Genomic DNA, 23,021 nt, shown 5'->3' with positions numbered 1-23,021 from the left:
ACATTTGGAGCTTTATTTAGGGAGTTAAAATAAAAAGTGTGATTATGCATACTGATTACGCATAAATTAGAATAATCATTTAATAGCAATTCGCATGAAATAAATTACCATACAATTTCGTAAATCAAGTCCCAAGCTCGTTCACGTTCGAGATCTCAAGAGGTGGGGGGGGGGGCTCTGTGCTCCCCCCCCCCTCCGGCCATATGCTCTCCCAAAATATCCCGGTCTAGATAGGGTATAAGCTAATGCTATATAGTCATACCAACGAAACGAAGTCCATATTGACCGATAGGTATGTCATTAGAAATACCGTATATAAATACCTTTTGTCGGTCCAGAGTGGACCGTTTGTTTTCTTGTTGTTGTTAAAGGAGAATGAAACCATTGGAACAAAATAGCTTGTGTTAGAACAGAAAAATCAAAGAAACAGATCAACAAAAGTTTGAGAAAAATCGGACAGATAATGAGAAACTTATGAGCATTTGAATATTGCGATCACTAAGGCTATGGAGATAGCAAATTGGCAATGAGACAAAGATGTGTGATGTCACTTGTGAACAACAGTACTCTCCCCATTACTTTAGTATATAGAGAGTTTGTATCATCAGAAGAAAAAGCAAAAAGAGACATTTTGAGGGTATTTTATAGTCCACCAAAGGGAAAGTTGTTCATCAGTGACATCACACATCCTTGTCGCATTGCCAATGGGAGGATCTCCATAGCATTAGGGATTGCAATATTCAAATGCTCATAACTTTCTCATTATTTGTCCGATTTTTCTCAAACTTTCTTTATTCTTATTCTTTGATTTTTCTGTTTCTACACAAGCCTATTTGTTCCAAAGGTTTCATTCCCCTTTAATGTTATGGTTTTTAAGGTGCGTGCCATAGATGTGAATATTTACGCCTATATATTAGGCCTAATCATTCTTATGTTGTGGTTATAAACATCATTTATGAATTGGTCATCGCTGCTTTATTGCAATTTGTAGGAGATCGTAATAGGCGGCTCATCACAAATCGTTCATTGTTATTTTCTGGTCAAACTGGTTCCGTAATTAGAACGGGCTCCTCACTTTTTCCTTTAAAAAAATGCTTTTTAGCCTTTATTCAGTACAAACTGAAGTATGCATCAATAAACAACGAGCAAAAATAATGTAGGCGCACATCGTAACATAATTATTCGTAGAATTATGGGTAAATATTAACATAACTTATAAATACAAACAGAAACAATTCATTTCACTTATTCCTGCTTAGCCTGATTGGGTGAAAGAAAAAGGCGCCATCTTCGACAGTACATCGGTATTGCCTGCAAGCAAATTCCGCAAAATCTTTCTTCGCATAGTCTACAGTGAACATGATAAAGAAGCCTACTCTCGATCACGTTCGTTGAATAATGTTATCGCATTCAATAATATATTGAAAGCATTAAGGGGATTAGCTATTCTCCGCATTAGAGGTAAGCCCGATTTTTTTTTTTATAATACTTTGTTCCAGTTTGAACTGTATTTTTGTAGTTGCATCGTCTGTACATACAAGTGTGGCAATTATGCATGTACGGCTTGGATATCTTATTCAATCCACTCTGATTCCCATCATCATTAACTGCATCATCTATGATTGTTATGCACATAATATTCATCACAATATTGTTAAAATATATTTCTAGTGTATTATATTGTTATTATTATCATTATCATCATCATTATTATTATCAATATCATTATCATCATCATTATTCCACAGTTTGTAATGTCCAATTTATTCAACACAGTATAATAATAATAATAATAATAATAATAATAATAATAATAATGATAATGATAACGCAGTTCTTGTATAGCGCATTTCAAATTATGTCATAACGTCCCTATGCGCTTCCAAAGGACTTGGATATTATTACCCTGACTTATAGCCCCGCAGCCTTTTACAGCGCGGTGGCATTACAAGGAATGAATTCCTCCCAGGTACTCATTCATCTCATGGTTGACTAAAGGAAATTACGGCATGGCTGGGATTCGAACCCAAGACCCTCTGTTTCAATGTCAGAAGTCTAATCCACTGCGCCACAAAGCTCCACAAACGTGTGCTCTTTACACATTTATTACATTGATAGTGATATACATGTATAGTAGGAACTAACATCATTGTATCTAGAATGAAAAAAAAAAACAATCATTGACCTCAGTTATGAAAGTATATGAAAAAATAATTTACAGTATTCTGAGAGAAATAAATCCTTCATATTCTTCTGGAATGATAAAACATTGTCACAAATTCGTACGTAAAGGTCATGAATTCCAGATGCTAGGTCCTACATGTTTGGTAGATTTATGAGCTAAGATAAAAATCAAATGAATGTCTATAGTTGGATAGCTATAAATGTCTCTATTTACAGTAAAATCATCACAGAATTATAAAGGTAACTCTTTTTTACTTAAAAGATACAATTTGCGTTATAAGAATATCAGCAATTTTTAATATTTTAAGTCTAGAAAATAGTGGACCAGTGTGGTCAAAATATCCAGATCGAGTACAGTCGTACGGTTCTCAGTCTATTGTAATCCTGAAATACAGTCTGTATACAAACGGCCGTAGTTTATACATAACATCAATGTATCGAGACAGTTCTTGCTTTTTAGATGGTTTGCCATGTCAAAGTACTGATAATTACTAAGTCTATCTATAAATAAGTTTCTGCTAGCCTGATTAAGTACCACTGGAATATAAATGATTCCTCGCTGGCTGTAGTTTATTCACATTTGAGAAAGAGCTAACAGCTGGATAAAAGTACAAAATCAAACTAAAATTGATAATTGATAAAAATAATATGCAAGTTTTCACATGGATTATGAGTGTGCCATTCAGTTTGCAAATAATCAAATTTCAATTAATATAATATTAAGAGAACTAACATACGATCATATGTGTAAGCAGATTTTGGGGATTTATTTTTGAGAATTTATAATCCATATGTTGAATATAGATTAATGAATAGTATAGTCTAGAAAAAAAGGCCGTGTGCACTCAAAAGAAAGAGCTTAGATATTGTAACACCCCCTTGAAAACATTTTTTTAAATGTATTTATCTATGAAGATCTACTGATACAAAAGTAAAATAAAAATAAGCAAAAGAGAAGCGATTGTATTCAATTTTCGACAAATTTAGATCATCCTTTTGATCAATTGACAACATAGAAATCTGTTAAGAGGCCTTCCATAATCATTAGCAGCCATTCATGTATACTGTTGAAAAAAAACCCGTGATTTTACAGGAAAAAAGAAGATTTTGCAGAAAATAATAACAAGATCAATCTATAAATTCATGAAACAGGAATTTTCCTACAATTCAACAGAACAAGTCTGTTGAAAAAAGGGGAAAGGGTGTTTTATTGAAGGAAATTTGTAAGATTCCACACACCAAATACCAATTTTTTGTAAGATTACGCAATCTGGTAAGACTACAGGTGTTCTTTTATTTTACGGATAGATTTTCTAACACTGTAAACTATTAAGTGTTTTAGTGTTTACTCTGTATCACCTAACGATAATTTTGCTGCCATAATGTTCTGTTCCCACCTTTTTTCACCAATGCGTTCCCAAAGTTATGCATAGCTTTATGTACTAGATGAATTATTGGTTCCCCTGTTGTGTATAGAGAGAGAGAAGGGGGGGGGGGTCAGTTCGACGACCAAGAAAAAAGAAAAAGAACAAAAAAAGAAGCAGAAAAATATTTTTTAGAAAATTGAATGGAAAAGGGATGTAATTTGATGTTTCTTTTGAATATTATGAAAATTACTCACAGAATCTCCATTCAAACTTAAAAATGCTTGCTTTGCTCGTTCGGGAATTATAAGAAGTTTTGTCACAAACGACATAATATGCCTTCTCAAATTTTATACTAGTAGCTCATTACGTCAATTTTAAACGACAAATAACATAAAGATGTTTAAAGTTGTACTTTATTTTCTAAATCATGACTGCGTTTTTTTTTTTATATACTTTCAAATTATTGTGAATAAATGATCTTCCTTTGAAATTATTTTTGAAGATAAAATTGTTTGATTTGTACTGCAATTGCAGTTCGTTCGTGGAATAATTCGTAACATTATGTACATTTTTTCTTGTAAAATACCAGCAATATACTCCTGCATCCATCACACATCCCGAAAATGCATGGGTTTCTCTTTTTTTCAAAGAATACGTTTGCATACAAATGTTCGTGTTTTCGTGTAATAACACGCCCTCGCCCTTGTTACTTATTTACTTATGCAAACATGGCAAATGTTTGCGTGCCCTGTTATTCATCCCAATATGCCAGCAAATGATTATAAATATATGCACAGAAAAAGTGGGCAAATATCTACTGGTCTTCCTCCATATTATAAGTTTTAATAGAATGTCTAAAGTATTAGCATCGACGTGATCTTAGCCATGTTAGCACTGCATGACAATCAAACCTTCGTCTTTCTAGCAATGAGTCGGGTCTATGTTAGAGTTTCTGCTAAACCGAAATAAAACGTGGTGTCGAAAGTACACCTCACGTGTTTATTGAAGACGGCACCAAACCATCAATCATTTTACACTCGTGTCTAGTCCATGGTGTTTTCTTATTGGTGTCGGGGATGTTATTCATGGACCTCGCCAACGGTTTCGGGGGGGGGGGGGGTGAGCCAAAAGTGTTTGTGGGGGAGGGGGGCTGACCATGCAAAAAGAAAGAAAAAACAAACACCACAATCATATTGTATTTTTTTCACGTTTCGGACTGTGGGGCTACAGACCCCCCTCCCCCACTCATCCTCCTTATCGACCAAAAGTCCACAGTATTCATTTCATTTTGAGTAAATCAAGAATAACTGAAAGATTTTTGTGTATGTCCAATGGGCATTTTTGGATTCCAGTATACGCACACGATGGGCTCGGGTATAAATCGGGTATAGATACAAATATGGCATGTTTGACTCAAGTTGGCCATGAAGAAGTGGACTTAAAGTTAGATGCAATCATTTTGTGTTGTGATCATTGAGTACGCTGAGATGATGGAAGCATCACGCCGATGCTACATTACAACCGATAATGTCGCAGCGATGATGTAAAATGTCTCACAAATGCAGAGAGGAAGAAGAAGAAGAAGAGAGAGAGAGTAGACAGAGAAAAGGAAGATAAAGGCAAGGGGATGATTTTATTGGTAACTCAAAATACACCCATTATTTTTTTTCTGAGATTCCTCTATTTCAAAATTTATTTTCGATATGGGTTAATTAAATGAAAAAATTGCATAGTGGTTGAGTATACAGTCTCTGATTGTCGGTAGAACATGGGTAGATTAACTTTAATAATGTTGAGAGTAAAACATTTGTTTAGCATTGCTATTTAGTGTCTACCTATCTTTATTGGGCAAGAGATTACATAAAAGCAAATCAAATCACTTTTCAGGTCATTAATACATTTTGCAGGCCGCGCAGAAATCTGTCAATTAATGTACCTGCGATGTCCACATCCATTAAGCTACAAATGCGTGATCTAATACAGATGAGTTAGGCGAGCATGTCAAGAAGATTAACATTGAAAAACTTCTCTTTTATATTTATCACATAGCGTTAAGAAGGTTGTACTCTATTGAATGTTCGTTTTCATCCCAGAATTAAGCTGTGAATTTACACCAAAGTTAAATTAATTTTACTTTTTTGCTTTTAAACTAAATCGAATTTTAAAAAAGATGAAGAAAACAAATTGGAACCAAAGTTTCAACGTTTGAATCTTAAATCTATCATTTCTTTTTAATATAGTTATCAATCTTATTTCAGATTTTAACAACGTAAAATGGAAAAATTACAAAGTTTAAAAAAATAGAATAACACTTAGCACCAGCCGTGCCTATATAGACCATTTAAAATATTAATTCTGTTTTTACAGACTATTTGAAATATTAATTCTGTCGGAAGGTTATCCACATATAAATATATTAAATATTTGAAATGAATAAATAAATAAAACATCGGCTGGTACTTATAAAGTTTAAAATTCTGAAAATTAACATAAAGATGTAATTAAATTGAAATAATTTTCAAATATTGGAAACCCACCGCATTTAGATTATGCTGAAAATTTGATTTGGTCTCTAATTCACGGCTGGCCAAAAAAACTTGAACCATCCAAATAATTTTTCTCATGTAATTTTGCCATCCTGCAGATTCGCATGAACTCTATTTTTGGACTAATCCAAGATGGCGTCAAGAAGGTGGCGATTGTATTTCGGAGTGATTTGTATGGGGTCACTATTTATTGTTTACGTAACGATGCACTTGACAACATTGGACGACCAATACATCCACACTTCTCCTCGCAAGAGGGCGCCACATAGATTGTTTGTGGTAAGTCAAACCATGAATACAAGCGTCCGATTTCATGGGGAATTGATTCAATTAGGATGTTTACTATAAAAAAAAATGTTTTCTGCCTCCCATAGTATACAATGAGATTCATGATTCGTAAACATCATGTGATAAATAATGAACTTCTTGTATATCGTCCCCCGGGCGGGGAGGGGGGGGGTACTCGACCAAAAAAAGTGGTAGGTATGTGCCGCGGGCGAGACAAAAAACGGGGGCCTTAATTGGAGCGGGCTTATTGTAAAAAGGAGGGTCCTCGGAACGGACTTTTGCGGAACTACAGTAGCTACCACTTTTTTGGTCGAGTACCCCCCCCCCCCCGCCCGGGGGACGATATACAAGAAGTTCAGTATTTATCACATGATGTTTACGAATCAAATGTTTGTGAATCGGGGGTCTTTGGAACGGTCGCCTGCCTGTGAGTGCGTATGCATGCCTATAATAGAGATGTATATTATGATCCCTATGGAACAGGCATACGTGCATGCAGCTAGCCCGTCGGCACGGGTGCTGGGTGTGCTCTGTGGCCGCTTTTCACCAAAATTGCAGCTCATTGTAGCAGTTCAATACGGCCGGAACGGCGTAACGGAAAATATGCGAAGCTATGGAGCGGATTTCTTTCTTCCTTTTTGTTGATAGGAAAAAATGCTATGCTTTAATTGGGCGACTTTCTTTGTTCTTTTTCTCAATAAGATAAAAATGCCCGGTAAAAATGCTATGCCTTAAAACGGAAATTTGAGTGTAAAAAGGGGGTCCCCTACGCGACACATACCCAAACCCATCGCGTGATATGGAGAAACAATCTGGAGGCACAGATTTTTTTGCGTAATATGTACATGCAGAGTCTGAAGTAGTGAGACTACTTTCTCTCACGTACGTAGGCTTCTTTTATTTGACACAGAGGCCCATATTCTGACGTCAGGTTTAACTTTACTTAGACCATGGTTTAACTTTGTGCTAAATTTATGGAAAGCCAAAAATGTCAAAATTGTTATTAAGTTGTATGTTTCTTATGTTTACTGTGCTCTTTCCTGATTCATCGATGGCGAAGACAACAATCTATTTATACTTCCTAGACAATTATGAATGATTTGAGAGTCAAATGAGCTGAAATATGATATATCTACTGTTCGTGATTTATGTAACAATTGGCTATCCATACTTAAACCACAACTTTAAACCTGAGTTTAAGTTAAACCTGACTTCAGAACACGGAACACAGTGAATGGAGTAGGTCTTCGTTCTAGACAAATTACAGTTTTGATTGGCATGCGTATACTGAGTTAAAGCCGTCATCGAAACTACGATTGCCCGAAAATTAAAAAAATGAAACAAACAAAAGGGAACTTATTTTTGTGAAAAGGGCCAAACGGGTGTGCAGGATTTTGTGAGCCTGAAAAACGAAGTACATGTATTTCTACTGCCTTTCATACTGGCTAAATTGACTGAATAGCAATCCTCCATACATATTAACCTACCAAGAGCTCTCTTATTTTACCCAATATCCAAATTATTGTAAATCATTTTAGGCATTTTTTCCATACCCGACATTGGGCTTTGATATTCAATAAAATGGAGCCTGATCACGTACCACAGAGCTTCCACTTTTCAGAAAATATTTGGTATACTATGGGATAAATTCTTAACTTATATATTTCTCCTGTTAAAATATTACATATTTATCTGTTAATTTAAAAATAAACCATTGAGTTCCGATGGTTTCAAGGCTCTGTTTGATACCTGATTCTATTAATGCTTCATTTCCGGTTGCTTTGTGTATTTAATTGTCTTTTTGTTCTTTTTCCATGATTTGTAATTTTGTATCTGTAATAATTTTGTAACTGTTGTTATTGGTTTTCATATTTTATATTCAACAAATATTTGTAAAAAAAAAATGCTTGCCCTACTGGTCGGTAACATTACTATTAAATTGCCAGACATTCCCTCTAAAAATTCTCTCACTGCTTGGTTGTATGTTATTTATTTGATATCGATAAAAGGTCAAGTCCTCCTCAGAAAATGTTGATTTGAATAAACAGAGAAAAATCAAACTAGGAAAATGCTGAAAATTTCATCAAAATCGGATGTAAAATAAGGAAGTTATGACATTTTAAATTTTCACTTTTTTCACAAACAGTTATGCACAATTCAATGACATGCAAATGAGAGAGTCGTTGCTGTCACTCACTCACTATTTCTTTTGTTGTCTTATTGTTTGAAATATAGAATATTTCAATTATTACAGATTTGACAGTAAGGACCAACTTGACTGAACCATAAAAAGGACAATTTTACATATTTCACAAGTAAAAACAAAATTATGAATACAATATCAGAAAACTTATGAGAATACAAATCAGACAAGGCATAACAATTAATTCAAATTAAAGAGAATAGCGATTTGGAATTAAAGACAATCTAAAGGAGTGAAATATGAGGGAACCTGCATAAAAAAGCAAGGCTTGTTAAGTGAGGAGAAATTGGGAATAAATCATATTTCATATAATAAAATACAAAAGAAATAGTGAGTAAGTGATGTCATCAGTGCTCTATTTGCATACCGACCAGGATGTGCATATAGAACTGTTTTGTGAAATTAAGCGAAACTATAAAATATATAACTTTCTTATTTTACATCCGAATTTGACGAAATTTTTAGTGTTATGCTCGTTGGACTCTCTTTTTATTCAAATTAACTTTTTGTTAGGGTAGACTTGTCCATTAATGGAAGGAGTGAAAATCTTAATGAATATAACCAAAATCATTTATCTCAATTAGGGGTTCAGTTGGGAACGGATGAACTAATAAACGTGAAATATTGCACAGACCTTCCCTCCGATTTAATACTTTTCCATTTCATTGATTTGTTTATTCACAGGACTTGGCAGAACCAAAGGCATTGACGAAAGAATGGACAAATCTTACTGTTCACCCCTTCTGTCCGAATCTCATGTCAAAACAGAGGCGCAGACGTTATACGTACGAGGATAAGATTCCGAGTCATGTATCTTGGACGAGTTTGCTCAATATGACCAACCCAAACTTCACGACATTTCATATTGCTGGACGATCTTCACGATTTCTGGTCTGCGATGAGCTCAGATTGATCATCCAAGCCCGAAATGGGCTAAACGAGAGCAAGACTTACGGGGGAGACTATTTCCGAGCCAAAATCTACACCAAAAATTCCACTTTCCAGGCGAGCTCGACGTCAGACGGCGAAGTTGTCGACCATGGGAACGGGACGTACAGCGCCCTCTTTACCTTGAAGTGGGCAGGTTTGGTTAACATTCAGGTTACATTAGTACATACAAGTGAAGCCAGTTACGTGTTAAGAAGACTTCAGAAAGAAGAAGCTATCAGGTCGAGATACATAAGTAAATTTTATTCCAAAAATTCGAAGAAATCCGCGGAGGCGGGCTGCTACATGGACCTCAAAGTGCTCCAAAAGTCCGAAGCAGTGGTAAGAAATGTTCTTAGAATAGAAGTACTGCATATAGTGGTCTAGTGGTTAGAGCATTGAAGTCATAGCAGTATTGTTGTAAGTTCAAATCCCTGCCCTGCCATTATCTCCACAAAAATCGACATTTTATTTACACTTCGTAATGATATCCTGTTCTCTGAGAAGAGACAATAATGACGCATTTTCAAGACATCGTCGAAAAAGAAAATAAAGATGAATAGAATTCACGAAGTCTGAGAACTCAGACTGACGGTAGGCCACTCTGCCTGATTAACCTTGACGTAAAATGTTTCATATTATAGGTATTGGTAAATTACCAGCTTGCCGTTTACCAGCAAAGCGCTGTCCTGCTGAGTTTAATAGTACGGGAGTTTCCATAACAGAAACAGAAGTATTTGTGGAGATAGTTCTGTTTAACCATCACTTTTCCTTCCCGCTTGGGTGTAAAGGCAAAATCCACCTTTTCATATGTGTTCTAGGGCCGAAATTTTAACGTCCATTATCTATCCCTGCACTTTATCACAATCTCTTATTTTTCACATCTTTTACTGAACAATGTATATAGAGAAAATTCAATATCAGGACAATGGTATTATCTAATGTCCGTCTTTGAGAGAGGCTAGCTTTCAAAAGTCTTTGTCGCATGGCCCTGTCCACCGAGGATTATTATTCTATTGTTTTACTGGTGGTGCTGAGCATTGTCACTGCACCCCCAGTAACAATAGATAATCCCTCATAGCCATGCAGGTCCATGTTTTGTCGACAGTTGGTGCGTCGACAATAATTGTGACGTAACCCCGCTTTAAATCGACCTGAGAAATTTATTGGCCCCAGTGTACTCAAGAACATCAACAACATTGGCCTACATTTTATATCAATGTTTTTCTTTTAAAGTGAGTAAAAATAAAATCATTTGCATTTTCATTCCGACAAAGTAGTATTAGTCTTCCGATTTGTTTAACTTCTTTTTACCTCTCTTGTACTTTCTCCAATATTCGAATGGTTACAGAATGGCAGTTGCAACTTCACTGACACGAGGACTGGTACCCCTTGGTTTTGTTTGAAGCCAGAAGGTTTCCCCTGCGACGACTGGTCGATGCAACATATTGTGGATTATCAGTCAGTCGTATCTCCTATTGATAAACTTTCATTCACCTGGTAAGTTCATGGGCCCAGTAAGGCCCCGTTTTACGAAGGGTTACGATTGATTTGATCAACCACAACTATGGAAAGCAAGCAACGACAGTATCTAATTGCACGTTTAAATAGTTCTTGATACTTTCTAGATAAGATGTAATTCAATACCTTCATTGATTTTCCTGAAAATTCATTGTGCTTCATTTTTATTTACAAAGGACAGTTTGCAAATTTCTCGTAGCAAAAATTATGACATTAATGGAATTCCAAATAGCTGAGGGTGACCAAATTAATCGTAACTCTTTAAGGCGAGGGCCAGGGTGGATCCAGGATCACTTAAGGTGGGATGGGGGGACATGCCTATCTGGCAATTCGTCAAGAAAGAAGGACTGGTGCACAAGACTAATAAACATTATAAAGTACATACCTTTGAAAGTTGGCTTTGCTGAAAGGAGTATCCACCCAATGACAGGAGACAATTAAATGAATTATATAACGTCACTTACTTTCACAGTTCCCTTTATTAAGATTAACATTTCTTGATATTGCAAGTGAGTGTAGCGAGCGAGATTAAATAAATAAATACAAACTGTGCGCGCTCAAAGCTTATTTTTGTTTTAATCTACATGTACTTACCTGGAAAGAGACATTTCAAGTACCGTTTAAATCAGTGACATGCAAATGGGGGGGGGGGGGTTGACAAAAAAATGGAAAAGGGAAAGGAAGAAGGGTGAAATGATTATGATCGTGTTTTTCTAAAAAGGTCAACATCTATCACATAATTTGATTTTTGTAATAATGTCGAAATTTTTTCTCGCTCGCTCCCCCAAACTTTGACTCATTACGCTGAATTCATGAACAGGATACCATTTAATAAAGTTATACCAACACGAATTGTGAGCATATTTTTTGACATGTTTGATATACTAACCTGTAAATAAGCGACATTTCAAAACCGTTTGAATCCGTGTACAGGATAGTAATATCACTAAAAATAATTTGTTGATAAAGCGTTCTAAAAACAGAAAATCCTTTGCACATTTTAAACGGGAAGTCCACCCTGACAAAAAGTTTATTCTCAAAATAGCAGAGTAAAATGATAATTAAAAGAGTGCGAAGGTTTAAGGAAAATCCAACAATGAAAATGTTATTACAATTTTCTTCATTTTTATTCGTGACGTCATGTGCGACCAGCTACCCATGTATTATGACTCCAAATCAAATGTCATTTTCTAGAAAAAATAGGATTTATTGTACTTTTAGTATATGAACAGACAATTATTACACAGCCTCTCTTAAAAGAAGAAAAGTGTAGTCATCGTGAACCATTATTTAGTTCTATGCATTTGATATGACATATTATACGGGGCGGTTGCCAGTACATTACGTCGCAAGTACAAATTTATGGTTCAAATTCTAATATAAATTTTAAAGGAATTTGCTCTTGTATGACGTCACATATCAACAAATTGAATTTTAATAATCTTTTAGATTTTTTGTGCATTTTCTTGAACCTTCACCAATATTCATTTTTCATTTTCAAGAATAAACTTTTCGTTAGGCTGAACTTCCCTTTTAAGATATTTGTCATGACTGAAACCAATCTTTAAGTGCTAACATCGACTTTATAACATATCTTTTTTAAACTGAAGGAGTAACCGGTTGATTACTGGATCTGATCACACCATTGTTGTCCATCATGAGCCAGGTAAGTTTGTATAATATACTTTCTGTGAATAGTCAATAAGTATTCCTATTGAACCATTGGTCAGTTGGTGTTCACGTGACAAAAATATATCTATATTTTTTTCTGTGCTTTTGTTTCCATGCAGGCAGAATTGCGCAAGCTCAATGAAGTATTGAGCATGCGCAGTCCTACCCACGAAAAAATAGTGATAACTATTGGGAACTTTGGCCAAGTCTCCGGTAAACAGATAAGTAGGTTTTCTTTACCGGGCAATATAAATAGCTACGCAGACACAGATCAGAGTCCGTCAAGCACGGGGGCTGAACGAACTTGGTCCAAAATAAGGATGCGGTCCAGCCAGGTCCAGATTAATGAGATTCAAATTCTCTTTATCAATTCAAACTAACTTTTTATTGTTTGATAAAGATCTCCAGCCATTGACTGGGATGTTTTTATTTATTTGTTTGGCACTTATTTGGTCTAAATGTCAGGGGAAAAAATTGTGTGGCACAAAACCTGAACGGAGATAGGTATCGAAAGCTGCGCCACATAATCAAGGGATAAAACATGACCAAAAAATAGTCCAAAGCTCTAGGTCTCATTAATCTAAGCATACAGGAAATTCTTTTGGTGATATCTGTATGTGATCGAAGTAAACAAATTAAATGCGTAATCAAGAAAAAAAGGTCATTTAGTTTTTGTCTCACCTGCATAGCAGAGTGAGACTATAGGCGCCGCTTTTCCGACGGCGGCGGCGGCGGCGTCAACATCAAATCTTAACCTGAGGTTAAGTTTTTGAAATGACATTATAACTTAGAAAGTATATGGACCTAGTTCATGAAACTTGGCCATAAGGTTAATCAAGTATTACTGAACATCCTATTAGAGTTTCATGTCACATGATCAAGGTCAATGGTCATTTAAGGTCAATGAACTTAGACCATGTTTGGGGAATCAACATCGAAATCTTAACCTGAGGTTAAGGTTTTGAAATGTCATCATAACTTAGAAAATATATGGACCTAGTTCATTAAACTTAGACATAAGCTTAATCAAGTATCATCAAATATCCTGCATGAGTTTCACGTCACATGACCAAGGTCAAAGGTCATTTAGGGTCAATGAACTTTGGCCAATTTGGGTGTATCTGTTGAATTACCATCATAACTTTGCAAGTTTTTGTATCTGACTTTTGAAACTTGGAAATAAGAGTAATCAAGTATCACTGAATATCCAGTGCAAGTTTCAGGTCACATGATCAAGGTCACAGATCATTTGAGGTCAATGAATTTTAGCCACATTGGTGGTATTTCTTGAATTACCATTCTATCTCTGTAAGTGTATTGGTCTAGTTCATAAAACGTGGAAATAAGAGTAACCAAGTATCACTGAACATCTTATGCGAGTTATAGTAGTTTTCAAAGTCAGCACTGCTGCTATGTTGAATCGCGTGATGCAGGTGAGACGGCCAGAGGCAGGGGCGTCGATCCATTTTTCAGATTGGGGGGGGGGGGCAAAATCATGAATCAATTTTCCAAAGGCGCTCGATCACACAAACACACACATATGCCTATATATATATGTGTGTACATATATATATGTGTGTGTATATATATATATATATCTCACCAGAAGATTCATGCGAGCGCGAAGCGCGAGCTGAAAATTTTGATATTTCGATCTGGAAAAAAAATTTGAGTTTAATGGACGTTTTTAATAAAGAACAAGATATATATATCCAACAAAAGATTATTGCAAATCGAAGTGGGAGTTCTTTTGAGGTTTAGAACTGAAAACGGCACCATATTCACCTATTTAATCATGAAAAGTATGGGTTTTTGTTACAAAAATTATACGAGCGCGAAGCGCGAGCTGAATTTTTTTTGATATTCCAATCTGAAAAGTGGACATTTTGAGCACGATTTTAGACGAAGAACGAGTTGCCCCCCATAATCGACGCCTCTGGCCAGAGGCATTCCACTTGTTTCTATGTACAGGACACTTTTGACTTTTTATCATAACTACCCCACGAGACACTCTGACGAACTTCACATCCCACTTTACAGAACTTTACTGGCCAAAAATACATTCCTATTCAACGGTCCTAAATTCTGGAACTCACTCGCTAATAATGTTAAAGACAGTGTCTCCTTGAATTCATTCAAACGTAAACTCAAACGTATCCTGCTTAATTCCTATAATTCTTCTCAACGGAACTAACACTTCATTATCTTGATTATAATCCTTACATTTTTCACTTTTATTTTATCTTTTTTCATCTATATTGTCCAGTCATATCCTTTGTTATTTCACCAGATCAAGCTGGTTCATGGTCAGCCCTTTCCCATTCTTAGTTTTACTCCTTTTTAAAAACTAGTTGTCTTGTACTGTCCTGTCTCTTGTTTTGTCTTGTCTTCTACGTCTTGTCATCCCCTCTCTCTGTTTTTTCCTGTCTTGCGCAACATATCCTTTACAACGAAGACCTCTTTGTGTGAAAAGCTTTGCATTTGTTCAGTATTTATGTTTCCGTCAATATGATTTCTTTTTCTCTTTTTCTTTCCTGTAATTCATGCATGTACGCATATAGTAAGTCGACTATAATTTCTTCTTTTCCAAGGGGGATCCACAATTTTACAAGCTTTGCTTTTTAGTGGATCCCCCTCATTTCCATATCCATTTATGCTCTATATTATACTGTGGTTTTTTTACGAAGTAAGAATGCCCTTCTGTAAAATTGTATTTGATTTATATTGTTTTATATTACTTTGTATTATGTTTTGAATGGAAATGAAATAAAAGAATTGAATTGAATTGAATTGACGTAGATTGACCATGGAACTACGAAAACGGATTGACGTCACTGATACTGCTGAAAAGCAAACAAAGCTTTTTATTCGAAACCCGGTAATTGGAGCTTTTCTTTAAAAAAATAATCAGTTGACAAGCAGAGAAAAATGTATAAACCTTACATTGCTTTTTTTTTTTTTATAAGTTTTCCTTTGGTAAATTATTTGCCAATTTCACTTTCGGGTAGGGTCAGGGTCTTTTAAAGGGGAATTTCAGCCTGACGATATGCTGGTTTCAATGGAAGCGAAAAACCCTTCACCAATAATTTGCCTTGAATCTTTCTGCTTCCATTAGATCCGACTTATTGCCAGTGTTCGTGGTAACAATTTTTCTCAATCCTTAGGTAAAGAGTCGGTTGTACACAGTGGTGCATTGGAAAATCTTTCATCTTGCAAACCAAAGATGCAATTCGGAACACCGGAAGTCGCTGGCTTTTACTGGGGAACGAACTTCCATTCTGCAGACTGTGCCTTACAGATGTTTGATAGATCACACGCAACCTCACTCCTAAAGAACAAGACCGTCTACTTCTTCGGCGATTCTACCATCCGTCAGCTTTTCGAATTTTACACGAAACTCTTCAAATTGAAAACCTCACCAAAGTCAAAACGGGACCCAAAATGGTACGTAGGACCGACAAGGGCCATAGATAAGACAAACAAAATTAGTCTGTACTTCCAGTTTCACGGGCATCCCATAGGAAGAGCAACGTGGGCAAATGTTTCAACCATACAGTACATCTCAAATTTGATCGATCGTGTTAAAGGAGGGGAGAACACTATTTTGGTTTTGACGCTGTGGGCGCACTTTGCTTCCTTCCCTTCTTGGTACTACGAAGCCCGTGTGGAGGACATGTTGATGTCCGTACGACGCCTGCATGAGAGGAGTCCTAGAACTTTAGTCGTCTGGAAAAGCGCAAACACAAGAGAACATAAAAAAATTGACCATTATATTAAAAACAGTGACTGGACTGCGAGGGATCTCGATAGAAGGATGAGAAACAAAGTTTTTGCTCATGAAAATATCGGGTTTCTGGATGCCTGGGACATGACAAATGCACAGTTTGAAAAGGATTATGTACATCCAAAGGGTCCGCATGTCCAAAATCTCAGCAATAAACTTTTATCCTACGTTTCGAATCATGACAAAGCTAATACGTAGATTTTTCACATATCTTCCTAGTAACTAAAATATCAAAATCATATTTGACTGATATTATATTCATTTCCGTTTAGATATATCTTATCTGAGTAGGACTGGAAATGATGGGGGGGAGGAAAATTTGTTACAGGTAGTTGCGAATCCCTGGGATGAACACTAGAAAAAAAGTCAGTGGTTGATAATTATGATTTGAAATATGTTTACAGAGAGCACATGAAACAGAGAAGGAGCGGTAGAGAGAAAATAAAAAGTGAGAAAGAGAGAAAAAAGGGGTAGGAGATAGCAGATGTTATCATTCGAAGGTCATGTACATCCCTACAAAAATTGATTTGAATAAATAAATAAAACAAAATAAAGCAAAGCATATATTTCATTTAAATAATCGAATGTTAAGTAAAAACGTTCTGATATTTCTAAGTTTCGCTTAATTTCACAAAACAGTTCGATGCACATCCTGGGTCCCATTTCGATAGATAGATAGATAGATAAATGGATTTTTAAAAAAAATTAATGTATCGCAGTACAAACTGAAATCAACATGAATTACAAATAAAACGAATTACAAGACAAACAATATACTGTATTAACATAGAAAATCAAATTAAATTTTATAAAGAATTTTTTTACTAACAAATGCATTATTTCTATGACAAATTCACAACAAGCCAATTAGAATGAAGGATTACAGTAGCTTTTTACTGTTATTACAAATTTGTTACTATGGCAAGTTTTATGAAACGGGCCCCTGGTCAGTATGCACGTGAGTGAACTGACCACACCAACCATTCACTATTTCTTTTACATTTTATTACATGATTCTGAACTATTTCAAAAATTCCCTTTAAATAAAGTTTGATTCCTCCCTTAGCACGTAAAATTGCCATTGCTGTAAATGAATGTGAATCAATCAAGAGTTTCTTTTCATCAAATCTACAAACGGAAATATAGTTTAATTCATGCAATGAAATTTAAAAGAAAAAGTGAGCGTATGACATCATCGACGCTCTCATCTGTATACCACTAATATGTGTATATTACAAGTTTGTGAAAAATAAACGAAGTTTTAGAATATCGTAACTATCTTATTTTCCATCTGAATTCGATGACATTTATGACAGCTTTAAGATAGTTTGATATTTATCTGTTTATTCAAATCAACTTTTTGTTAGGGTGGACTTCCCCTTTAACTAGTCTAGATTGTCTAATTTGATTGATCTCGATTGGGATGTCCCCCGAGGATCAGTTATTGGCCCGTCTTTATTTTTAGTACGCTACACACTTCCAGTATTATAGACAGTTCAAGCACATGTACTGTCTTGTGTGATGTATTATCATGACGCACAACTAATACGAAATCCGATGAAAGAAAAGAAGCATTCGGAGCGCTTATGGTGTGTATCTTCAAAGTGTTTACATATGAATGAGTGGTTAGCATCACTTTATAACTAATTCCCAAAATAAAGTACTGTATCTTTTTTCTCACTTGAAGATCATGCTACCAAGAACCACCAACAATCATTCCGTTTTGGAGAATATCAACGTGCAAACGATGGACTTGTCATGGGCATATACATCTATTAAATAGATCAAACTTGTGTAAGATGTTATATTGAGTGTCATGGATTATTTCAAATAAATGTCATTCCTATTCAAGGTCAAAAGTCGTTTGAAATCAATGAACTTATAATTCTATATATTAGCAATTAAATATGCTTTCCTCTAATTTCGGAAACATTAATTGTATTGTTTCCATATTCCATGAAGCTTGTGTAAAAGGAGCATGGACATGACTAAGGGCCTTTTCACACGTGAATCTTTAATCATTGAAATGATGATTGCAATTCGTCTTTAAAATTATCAGATCTTTCACACGCTCACTCGAAAACTGTGATTTGAATTCGAATTTCCGAGCGAAGGCGAAATGTGTCTTTGGTGCCTTGTCAATCAAAGCACTGTATCGGAAATACACATAACAATTGTATTGTGCATGACAATTGTATTACCACGGAAGTCACGGAATTTCCGTGACGGAAGTGCTTGAAAGGAGACGTAATCTCCGCCCCAAAAAGATGTTTTGTAGGTCACGTTTTTCACACTTAAAATTTGTACCGTAATCCCGGGGGGGGGGGCACTTCCATTCACGAGTGGATACCATGCGCGACCATGGGGTCTCAAAAAGCACCCTAAACACGTAATTTCCATATTCTGAAAATGCACCCCTTAACAAGTATTGGCGTGTGAAACCCTACCCTTGACAAGTATTGGAAACAAAACGATACTCTTGGCAAATATTCCCTGAAATGAACCCCTAAACAAGTACAGGAATGTTTTATTGTTACGGGTCCTTTGGTTGTCGGCTTTACCTTATTTGGTTTAGTACGACCCAACCTTCTACACCGCGCGCAAATAGGACTCTAAACACGTAGTGTTGGGGCAAAAAGGACATCCTTTATAAAACATTTTAATTTTATTTTATCATCCCCGCAAATTCGACCCTAAACACGTAAATTTCCTAGCGAAATAGATACCCTTTTTTCATTATTTTTGTGTTTTTGACACCCTTTTCACGTTACGTACGTAACGTGCCCTATCGTGAAAAGGACATCCTTTTTACGTGTTTTTGGGGTCGCGCGTGGTATCCACTCGTCAATGTAAGTGGCCCCCCGGGACCGTAATTTGAGTAAAACTTAACTGGAATTCACCTCCGGAGTAGAATTTGAATTCATGATTGTGATTAGCGTTTATCTTGTTCTAGTTTGGTTTCACACGTGCTAAAAATTCGTCATTAGCATTATTATTTTTTCTCTGGTTTCATGATTCAAATTACGGTTTTTGTTTACAGTGTGAAAGAGCGGTAAGTTTCTAGGCCGATGCCACTGCCACTTCATTGTCTTGGATCAATGTATTTTTAATTCAAAGGGTAAATGGAAAGAGAACTTGTTTGATATTCCAATGTCAAACAGTGCTCATATACTGAACTGCGAAGTGCAGGCGAGACTGCCGGGGGTTTTCCAGCTGTCGCGTTTCAGTGCTAATATATAACACGTTTATTTATTTAGATGCATATTTATTACATTTTTCACGAATCTCCATGCCTTACTCTGTACAAAATTTTATTTATAAATGCAGATATTACATTTAAATGAATAAAGTTTTATTATTGATTTTAGATCTTAATTATTATCGAATTTATATCTTATTTCTCATCGATTTTAGATCTTACCCACGTTACAATCTTATTTTGTGATAACTGTCTGTTGCGCCACAAAATGTCGACTCTGCACAAATTGTCACCCCCCGTGGAGAATTGCACAAACTGTCGCCTCTCGACAATTTTCGCTGCACATGCCGGTCTCAGTTTAAAGCATATTGTGCCAATTTGTGTCAGCAAAAAGAAACCTAGAACCACAAATTGTCTTCAACCACCTGTTTGATGTAGTGTATGTGCGTCCTGGTATGTAGTGTATGTGCGTTCTGGTGTGTAGTGTATGTGCGTTCTGGTGTGTAGTGAAATTGCGTTCTGGTGTGTACACACTGAGAAATAAAGGTTGATGCAAAATCAGCATCCTATGGGTTCAAAAATTGAACCCCTGATTTGGGATTCAAAAACTGAACCCCACGATTGGAGTTCATTTTTGCACCCTGCTGATTCAAAACTGCACCCCTAGGGGTTCAATTTAAAATTTAGGGGTGCTGATTTGAACCCGCAGGGTGCAAAAATGAACCCAAACCGCAGGGTTCAAATTTTGAACCCCAAATCAGGGGTTCAATTTTTGAACACATAGTGTGCTGATTTTGCATCAACCTTTCGGGGTTCAATTTTGAACCTTTATTTCTTAGTGTGTAGTGTATGTGCGTTCTGGTGTGTCTTTGTTTGTGGTTACGTTGTGTGCATTGTGTTAGAGGTGGGTGTTGTGTTGGTATAAGTGTGTGTGCCTGTGTGTATACTGTCATTATCATTTATCATTATTATTTCTATTACTATTTTTATTTTATTGTTTTTGGAGGGGGGGTTATATCCACTTGGTATAGCCGTAGCAGTTGGTCAAACTCTATGATCGTATAATACCATACGAGCTAAACCCATTTGCTCTAGCAACAGTTTGGTCTAACTTTTTTTCTAGGTCTAATGTATAGGACTTGGACGAATATAGTTGGTCGGTATGAATGCTTTATTGTCGAATAGCCAAATGGCCTAATCGCGTTTTCGTCTAAATCCCAAACAAATATTTCCAGTCTGTTACAGCAATTGACCAAGTGGTGGTAGACGGAATGGTTAATAGAAAAAAACTGTAATTAGACCAACAGTTAAACTGGTTGTAGACGGAATGGAATAAAGACCATGTATAGGATGAGACTAAACGGTTATTAGTCAAATCGGGTTTAGACCAACTGGCAATTCACCTTTAGGGGAGGTTAATATAGAGAACAGTAGCCGAGCCCGTTGGAAATTCAGTTTTGATCCACTTGGTCTTACAACAATTGGACCAAATAACACATGAGCTTAACCCATTTGGTCTACTAATATATTGGTCTAATTTGCAATTCGTCCAATTCTCAGTAATGACCAGTTCGTCTAATAGCCAAATGGTCTAATTACATTTGCAACTCTACATGACCTATTTTGTTTGTTTCTTAAGTGTTGGTAGAGCGCCCGCCTCATGAACGAGAGGTCGTGAGTTCGATCCCCGACCGAGTCATACCAGACTTTAAAAATGGGACCTCCTGCCTTTTTGTCAGGCGCTCGACGTATGAGAATTGAGAAAGGTAAAAATAACATAATATTCATGTTATGCAAGGCCCGCTGGAAGGACGGTTTAAAGCTGAGAGTGGCTTTTTGGGTGAATAAGAGTTATTATCATTATTATTATCACCATCATCATAGTTAAAACAAAAAGTTTATTTCAAAGTATTGGCCAAATTTTCGACGTCTTCGTCAGGGATAAGAAACCCCCTGAAATTACATACATGTAACTGCAAACAACTTGTGGCAACTCTCTTGTAAATATTAAACAGTAAAAGAGATGAAAATTAGATAATAAAGAGATGCGTAGCTTCGTTCAAGGGCCCGTATTCTGACGGTCGGGTTTAACTTAAACTCAGGTTTGAAGTTGTGGCTTAAGTATGGGAAGCCAAAAGTATTAAGATTTTGTTGTAAGAGTTGTATGTTTCTTATGTTTACTGTGCTCTTTCCTGATTCATAGATGGTGAAGACAATCATCTATCTGTATTTCCTACACAATTATGAATGATTTGAGAGCCGAATGAGCTGAAAGTATGATATCTCTACTGTTAGCGATTAAGTAACAATTGGCTGTCCATACTTAAACCACAACTTTAAACCTGAATTTAAGTTAAACCCGACTTCAGAATACGGGCCAAGGTGTCTCAGAGCTGTCATCCATTCTGAATCAAAGGTTGGAAAAATGACTCCGCCGGAAATGGAACCCGTGTTTCTTGCTCTGAGCTATTTGTCTACATAATTCATTCTATTTCTTTTAATGTATTTTTCCATTTCTGATGAACGCATGCAATCAGGCTTGTATATTAGCTGGGATCCAACTTTGGCACGGCGCTACTCTTGTTCATTTACTTGTCTGCGCTGCACCACAAGACAAACAAATAAAAAAAAGTTGGATACAGATGAAAAGACAAAGGGGACAAATTAACATCCAGTACGAACAGAAAGTTTATTTCCAAGTATTATCCAAATTTTCGACGCAAACCTCGCGTCTTGGTCAGGGATACGAAATTCACAGATACGAAAGTTTCGAAAGTTAAGGTCAAGTCCATCCCAATGAAAAATTGACTTACATATTGGTAAAGGAAAACAAATTATTAAAATAAGTTATACACTGAAATTTCATCAAAATAGGATTCAAAATAAAAAAAGTTATGACATTTTAAAGATTCGCTTTTTTCACAAAACATGCACATCCTCTTTACTATGCAAAATAATGAAATTACTGATGATGTCACCCACTCACTATTTCTTTCGTATTTCATTACAATTATGAAGTACTTCAATATCTTCCTCGTTGTCATGTTAAGAAAATATTTATTCCTCCCTGAACGTGTGGATTTCCATTGAGAAGGTCATTATTGCTAAATCTGTAAACATGAAAGAACAGTACTGTCTATGGGCAGAGCTAAACCGGGTGTCCTTCCGATTTCACATGTCTATTTGATGCTGTTGTTTGTTTGTATATATATCTGTTCTTACTTGCTATCTTTTTTATATATATATCTTGCTTTTATATGTTCCTTTGTACACTTATGTTTTTATTGTGGATTTCGGTAAATAAATAAATACAAATACAAATGTTGCATAA

The 23,021-nt window shown here is 35.9% G+C and overlaps 1 protein-coding gene across 1 annotated transcript; it reads left to right on the top strand.

Moving 5' to 3' along the window:
- Positions 1 to 1,342: 1,342 nt before the first annotated feature.
- On the top strand, positions 1,343 to 18,859 carry LOC121429328 (NXPE family member 3-like). The gene is made up of 6 exons (XM_041626335.1): positions 1,343 to 1,461; positions 6,196 to 6,376; positions 9,273 to 9,857; positions 10,867 to 11,015; positions 12,647 to 12,702; positions 15,872 to 18,859. Exons 2-6 carry the CDS (start codon positions 6,230 to 6,232, stop codon positions 16,687 to 16,689), a joined length of 1,755 nt encoding a protein of 584 aa, XP_041482269.1. The 5' UTR covers positions 1,343 to 1,461; positions 6,196 to 6,229; the 3' UTR covers positions 16,690 to 18,859.
- Positions 18,860 to 23,021: the final 4,162 nt, after the last annotated feature.

This window comes from Lytechinus variegatus, chromosome 15 (genome assembly GCF_018143015.1).
Source record: "Lytechinus variegatus isolate NC3 chromosome 15, Lvar_3.0, whole genome shotgun sequence".
In the NCBI taxonomy this organism is placed as follows: domain Eukaryota; kingdom Metazoa; phylum Echinodermata; class Echinoidea; order Temnopleuroida; family Toxopneustidae; genus Lytechinus; species Lytechinus variegatus.
Note: the sequence above shows the minus strand (reverse complement) of the source record. Positions and strands in the feature narration are given on the sequence as shown.

Coding starts and splice junctions, on each gene's coding strand:
- LOC121429328 (XM_041626335.1), top strand. CDS start 6,230: ATGGCGTCAAGAAGGTGGCGATTGTATTTCGGAGTGATTTGTATGGGG. Junction 9,858..10,866: donor TCCAAAAGTCCGAAGCAGTG/GTAAGAAATGTT, acceptor GAATGGTTACAG/AATGGCAGTTGCAACTTCAC. Junction 11,016..12,646: donor GATAAACTTTCATTCACCTG/GTAAGTTCATGG, acceptor TTTAAACTGAAG/GAGTAACCGGTTGATTACTG.